The 7,052-nt window shown below is 53.2% G+C and overlaps 1 protein-coding gene across 3 annotated transcripts in view; it reads left to right on the top strand.

Annotated features, from left to right (window-relative positions):
- Positions 1-6,816, top strand: part of LOC308140068 (G-protein coupled receptor-associated protein LMBRD2B-like) — a 15,097-nt gene extending 8,281 nt beyond the window's left edge. Inside the window, exons 12-19 of one of the 3 annotated variants that reach the window (XR_013936941.1) lie at positions 140-245; positions 1,842-1,939; positions 2,025-2,128; positions 2,227-2,273; positions 2,906-3,014; positions 4,512-4,638; positions 4,726-6,291; positions 6,402-6,816. Coding sequence is in view for 1 of the 3 variants with exons in the window: in XM_080509728.1 (XP_080365854.1) it covers positions 140-245; positions 1,842-1,939; positions 2,025-2,128; positions 2,227-2,273; positions 2,906-3,014; positions 4,512-4,638; positions 4,726-4,789 (655 nt within the window). In the remaining 2 variants the exon portion in view is untranslated. Of the gene's footprint in view, positions 1-139; positions 246-1,841; positions 1,940-2,024; positions 2,129-2,226; positions 2,274-2,905; positions 3,015-4,511; positions 4,639-4,725 lie in introns of all 3 variants that reach the window. The other 2 variants (XR_013936942.1, XM_080509728.1) reach the window with 2 other exon arrangements.
- The last annotated feature ends 236 nt before the right edge of the window (positions 6,817-7,052 follow it).

Below are 7,052 nucleotides of genomic sequence, written 5' to 3'. Positions count from 1 at the left end.
ACCAGGTCTCTAGAACGACTAGGTGTCCAGAACGACCAGGTCTCCAGAACGACCAGGTCTCTAGAACGACCAGGTCTCCAGAACGACCAGGTCTCTAGAACGTCCCTCAGACAGGAAGTGACTCTGGGTTCCTCCTCAGGCTCTTCTGCAGACTGACGCCGCCGCTCTGCCTCAACTTCCTGGGTTTGATCCACATGGACTCCGCCATCTCCCACAAGCTGAAGGAGCAGACGGCCTACACCTCTGTAACTCCACCCACTAACTCCACCCACACAACACCACACACCTCTGTAACTCCACCCACTAACTCCACCCACACAACACCACACACCTCTGTAACTCCACCCACTAACTCCATCACACAACATCACACACCTCTGTAACTCCGCCCACTAACTCCACCCACACAACACCACACACCTCTGTAACTCCACCCACTAACTCCATCACACAACATCACACACCTCTGTAACTCCGCCCACTAACTCCACCCACACAACACCACACACCTCTGTAACTCCGCCCACTAACTCCACCCACACAACGTCACACACCTCTGTAACTCCGCCCACTAACTCCACCCACACAACACCACACACCTCTGTAACTCCACCCACTAACTCCACCCACACAACACCACACACTTCTGTAACTCCGCCCACTAACTCCACCCACACAACATCACACATCTTTGTAACTCCGCCCACTAACTCCACCCACACAACACCACACACCTCTGTAACTCCACCCACTAACTCCACCCACACAACACCACACACTTCTGTAACTCCGCCCACTAACTCCACCCACACAACGTCACACACCTCTGTAACTCCACCCACAACACCGTCAGATTAACTGTTCTGCACATGCTCAGTAGAGCCAATCAGAACGTTTCCTCCGTCGTGTCACGATTTCCAGTTTATAGTCTACTGGACTTGGTGGTTTTATTTTGACAGTCACAGTAATAACAATCCAACTTGGTGGTTTTATTTTGACAGTCACAGTAATAACAATCCAACTTGGTGGTTTTATTTTGACAGTCACAGTAATAACAATCCAACTTGGTGGTTTTATTTTGACAGTCACAGTAATAACAATCCAACTTGGTGGTTTTATTTTGACAGTCACAGTAAAAACAATCCAACTTGGTGGTTTTATTTTGACAGTCACAGTAAAAACAATCCAGCTTGGTGGTTTTATTTTGACAGTCACAGTAGTAACAATCCAACTTGGTGGTTTTATTTTGACAGTCACAGTAAAAACAATCCAACTTGGTGGTTTTATTTTGACAGTCACAGTAAAAACAATCCAACTTGGTGGTTTTATTTTGACAGTCACAGTAGTAACAATCCAACTTGGTGGTTTTATTTTGACAGTCACAGTAAAAACAATCCAACTTGGTGGTTTTATTTTGACAGTCACAGTAATAACAATCCAACTTGGTGGTTTTATTTTGACAGTCACAGTAATAACAATCCAACTTGGTGGTTTTATTTTGACAGTCACAGTAAAAACAATCCAACTTGGTGGTTTTATTTTGACAGTCACAGTAATAACAATCCAACTTGGTGGTTTTATTTTGACAGTCACAGTAAAAACAATCCAGCTTGGTGGTTTTATTTTGACAGTCACAGTAAAAACAATCCAACTTGGTGGTTTTATTTTGACAGTCACAGTAATAACAATCCAACTTGGTGGTTTTATTTTGACAGTCACAGTAATAACAATCCAACTTGGTGGTTTTATTTTGACAGTCACAGTAATAACAATCCAACTTGGTGGTTTTATTTTGACAGTCACAGTAATAACAATCCAACTTGGTGGTTTTATTTTGACAGATCATGGGCTCCATGCGGGTTCTGTCCTTCATCGCTAACGGCTTCTACATCTACTACCCCATGCTGATCGTCATCCTCTGCATCGCCACCTACTTCAGGTCAGAGTCCTGTTGAGCAGAACACAGTGGAGAAGGTAGAACCCAGCAGAACCCAGCAGAACTGTGATCCTGGTTCTCTCCTCAGTCTGGGAACTCGCTGCCTCAACCTCCTGGGCTTCCAGCAGTTCATGGGCGACAGCGAGATGACCTCTGACCTCATCGACGAGGGCAAGGAGCTGATCCGACGGGGTGAGTCTGCAGGGAGGAGGAGAACCTCCGGAGGGAGAACCTCCAGAGGGAGAACCTCCAGAGGGAGAACCAGCTTAACACACGTTTCTGCTTCACAGAGAAACGGAAACGGCAAAGAGTCGAGGACGGAGAGAACCGACGCAGAGTGAGTTCATGTTTAAAGCCTGAAACGAGTGGAACATCTAGAACACCGGGAACATTTAGAACATCGAGAACATCGAAAACATATAGAACACCGGGAACATAAATACAATATCTAGAACACCAGGAATATCTAGAACATCTACAACACCGGGAACATGTAGAACATCTAGAACTTCTAGAACGTCGAGAACATCTAGAACACCGAGAACATCTAGAACGTCGAGAACATCTAGAACACCTAGAACACCGAGAACATCTAGAACACACCTACAATCATGAAAACCAGAACTGTAAAGTTTCTACTGCTAACTCAACTGTCTGTCCATCTGTCCCTCCGTCTGTCCCTCCCTCTGTCTGTCTGTCCCTCCGTCTGTCTGTCTGTCCCTCCCTCTCTGTCCCTCCATCCCTCCGTCTGTCTGTCCCTCCATCCGTCTGTCCCTCCCTCTGTCTGTCTGTCCCTCCATCCCTCCGTCTGTCTGTCCCTCCCTCTGTCTGTCTGTCCCTCCATCCCTCCGTCTGTCTGTCCCTCCCTCCCTCCATCCGTCCCTCCCTCCCTCCGTCTGTCCCTCCCTCCGTCCGTCCCTCCCCCCGTCCCTCCGTCCGTCCACCCTCCCTCCGTCCCTCCCCCTGCAGGAGTGGAAGGAGCGCTACGGCCATGTGAGGGAGGACGTGTCCTCCAGGAGCAGAGGCAGTGTGGAGATGAAGGAGAGCAGCTACACTGATTCTGTCACGTCCAACAGGCGTAAGTTCTCCTCCTCTAACCCCTCCTCCTCCTCTAACTCCTCCTCCTCCTCCTCCTGTCTCCTCTAACTCCTCCTCCTCCTCCTCCTGTCTCCTCTAACTCCTCCTCCTGTCTCCTCTAACTCCTCCTCCTCCTCCTCCTGTCTCCTCTAACTCCTCCTCCTGTCTCCTCTAACTCCTCCTCCTCCTCCTCCTGTCTCCTCTAACTCCTCCTCCTGTCTCCTCCTGTCTCCTCTAACTCCTCCTCCTGTCTCCTCTAACTCCTCCTCCTGTCTCCTCCTCCTCCTCCCCCTGTCTCCTCTAACTCCTCCTCCTCCTCCCCCTGTCTCCTCTAACTCCTCCTCCTCCTCCTGTCTCCTCTAACTCCTCCTCCTCCTGTCTCCTCTAACTCCTCCTCCTCCTCCTCCTGTCTCCTCTAACTCCTCCTCCTCCTCCTCCTGTCTCCTCTAACTCCTCCTCCTGTCTCCTCTAACTCCTCCTCCTGTCTCCTCCTCCTCCTCCCCCTGTCTCCTCTAACTCCTCCTCCTGTCTCCTCCTCCTCCTCCCCCTGTCTCCTCTAACTCCTCCTCCTCCTCCCCCTGTCTCCTCTAACTCCTCCTCCTCCTCCTCCTGTCTCCTCTAACTCCTCCTTCTTCTTCCACCTGTCTCCTCTAACTCCTCCTCCTCCTCCTCCTGTCTCCTCTAACTCCTCTTCCTCCTCCCCCTGTCTCCTCTAACTCCTCCTCCTCCTCCCCCTGTCTCCTCTACCTCCTCCTCCTCCTCCTCCTGTCTCCTCTAACTCCTCCTCCTCCTGTCTCCTCTAACTCCTCCTCCTCCTCCCCCTGTCTCCTCTAACTCCTCCTCCTCCTCCTCCTGTCTCCTCTAACTCCTCCTCCTCCTGTCTCCTCTAACTCCTCCTCCCCCTGTCTCCTCTAACTCCTCCTCCTCCTCCTCCTGTCTCCTCTAACTCCTCCTCCTCCTGTCTCCTCTAACTCCTCCTCCTGTCTCCTCTAACTCCTCCTCCTCCTGTCTCCTCCTCCTCCTCCCCCTGTCTCCTCTAACTCCTCCTCCTCCTCCTCCTGTCTCCTCTAACTCCTCTTCCTCCTCCTCCTGTCTCCTCTAACTCCTCCTCCTCCTCTTCCTGTCTCCTCTAACTCCTCCTCCTCCTCCTCCTGTCTCCTCTAACTCCTCCTCCTCCTCCTCCCCCTGTCTCCTCTGTCTCCTCTAACTCCTCCTCCTCCTCCTGTCGCCTCTAACTCCTCCTCCCCCTGTCTCCTCTAACTCCTCCTCCTCTAACTCCTCCTGTCTCCTCTAACTCCTCCTCCTCTAACTCCTCCTGTGTCCTCTAACTCCTCCTGTCTGTGACCTTTAACCTCCAACACTCCTGACTCCTCCTGCTCCTCTTCTAACTCCTCCGCTAACTCCTCCTCTTCCTGCTGCGTCTCGTCCTGCTCCTCCTGCGTCTCCTCCTGCTCCTCCTCTAACTCCTCCTCCTCCTGCGTCTCCTCCTGCTCCTCAGAGTCCAAGTACTCCCGCTCGGCGGTCCGGGCTGACAGGGACTGCATGGAGCTTCTGCAGGACGCCGAGCCGCTGGACTTCAACGCCGACGCGCCGACAGACGAAGCTGCGGAGGCCGAGGCCACCAGGTGCGCTGCTCCTCCTCCTGCGCCTCCTCCTGCTCCTCCCCTAACTGTTGTCCAGCCCAGTTATATTGCCTCTTCTTTTCTTCTCAGACACACGGGAGGTCGATATTTGTCCATGTCGTCTTCTCGGAGCCGGATATTCGACGACGTCTGAGGAGGAGGAGGAGGAGGTGCAGGAGGAGGAGGAGGAGGAGGAGAGCCTGCAGAGACAGACCCTCCTCCGTCTCCTCGTCCCCGACAGCTGCTCCGGTTCCCATCATACACGCTGGATCACACAGAAAGTGTCACTTTTGAAGGAGGTGGAGGAGGAGAAGGAGGCGCAGCAGCATGACCTCCTGGAGACTGCATGTTCTCCTCCACATGTCATTATAAGACTCACGCAGCTCGCAGCTTTTATTTATCTTCCCTCTATTTATGACTGGAACTCTTATTCTGAAGGCACTGGACTTGTGGTGGGCGGAGCCAGAGCTCGGTACTTCCTGTCGACCAGCAGGTGGGCGGAGCCAGAGCTCGGTACTTCCCGTTGACCAGCAGGTGGGCGGAGCCAGAGCTCTGTACTTCCCGTCGGCCAGCAGGTGGGCGGAGCCAGAGCTCTGTACTTCCCGTCGGCCAGCAGGTGGGCGGAGCCAGAGCTCTGTACTTCCCGTCAGCCAGCAGGTGGGCGGAGCCAGAGCTCTGTACTTCCCGTCGGCCAGCAGGTGGGCGGAGCCAGAGCTCTGTACTTCCCGTCGGCCAGTAGGTGGGCGGAGCCAGAGCTCTGTACTTCCCGTCGGCCAGCAGGTGGGCGGAGCCAGAGCTCTGTACTTCCCATTGGCCAGCAGGTGGGCGGGGCCAGAGCTCTGTACTTCCCGTCGGCCAGCAGGTGGGCGGAGCCAGAGCTCTGTACTTCCTATTGGCCAGCAGGTGGGCGGAGCCAGAGCTCTGTACTTCCTATTGGCCAGCAGGTGGGCGGAGCCAGAGCGCTTGTATATTTGTCCCGAAAGTGTTCTATGTTTTTCTTCGTACTCGTCTTTCCCGGAGTCTCGTCTCACTGAAGCCGAGCCAATCACATCGTCCCGATGCTCCAGACTGAAAGTGGGCGTGGCCCTGGTGGATCAGGTGGAAAAGCTACGATAAACCTTGTGTATGATAAGATCCTCTTTTGTTCTTTGATGTAAATATAAAAATAAAAGCCTGGAGCGAGGGGGAGGGGTCCCTGAAGAACCCCAGGAGAACCTCCAGACTGCATCGGCCCCCCCTCCCCCCCTTCAGGTGTTTCAGTGAAGAAGGAGGGCTGAAGACGGCTCCCTGAGGAACGCCTCCAGAACCCGCTGACAGGAAGTGAGACGTTCTGAACTGACCTGGAACTTTGAATGTGTCAGTTTTCTACACTTTGTTTGTAATGAGCGGTTTTACACTGTAACGAGCCGCTGTGGCCCGAGGACGGAGCCCTGGGGAACGCCTCCACAACCCTCTCACTGGATCATGCTGCGTCTCGGACGGTTTGGGAGGTCAAAGGTCAGATTTTGTATTTTCAGGTTGCTGCGACAAAACAAAGAAACTTAAAATAAGCATTTTTATTCATTTCAACAACAAACATACAACATGTACATATGTATGATAAGTGTATGGTGGAGGTGGAGGTGTGTGGTGGAGGCTTGAGGCTGTATGGTGGAGGTGTATGGTAGAGGCTTGAGGCTGTATGGTGGAGGCTTGAGGCTGTATGGTGGAGGTGTATGGTGGAGGCTTGAGGCTGTATGGTGGAGGCTTGAGGCTGTATGGTGAAGGTGTATGGTGGAGGCTTGAGGCTGTATGGTGAAGGTGTATGGTGGAGGCTTGAGGCTGTATGGTGAAGGTGTATGGGGGAGGCTTGAGGCTGTATGGTGGAGGTTTGGTGCCATATGATGGAGGTTGTACGGTGTTGGGTTGGAGGCTGTATGGTGTTGGGTTGGAGCTGTAGGGTGGAGGCCATATGGTGTTGGGTTGGAGCTGTAGGGTGGAGGCCATATGGTGTTGGGCTGGAGCTGTAGGGTGGAGGCTGTATGGTGTTGGGTTGGAGCTGTAAGGTGGAAGCCGTATGGTGTTGGGTTGGAGCTGTAGGGTGGAGGCGTATGGTGTTGGGTTGGAGCTGTAGGGTGGAGGCTGGATGGTGTTGGGTTGGAGCCGTAGGGTGGAGCCGTATGGTGTTGGGTTGGAGCTGTAGGGTGGAGGCCATATGGTGTTGGGTTGGAGCTGTAGGGTGGAGGCCATATGGTGTTGGGTTGGAGCTGTAGGGTGGAGACCATATGGTGTTGGGTTGGAGCTGTAGGGTGGAGGCCATATGGTGTTGGGTTGGAGCTGTAGGGTGGAGGCCGTATGGTGTTGGGTTGGAGCTGTAGGGTGGAGGCTGTATGGTGTTGGGTTGGATCTGTAGGGTGGAGGCCGTATGGTGTTTGGTT

Source organism: Blennius ocellaris, assembly GCF_963422515.1.
Source record: "Blennius ocellaris genome assembly, chromosome: 15".
NCBI lineage: Eukaryota > Metazoa > Chordata > Actinopteri > Blenniiformes > Blenniidae > Blennius > Blennius ocellaris.
This window is presented reverse-complemented; position numbering and strand designations above follow the sequence as displayed.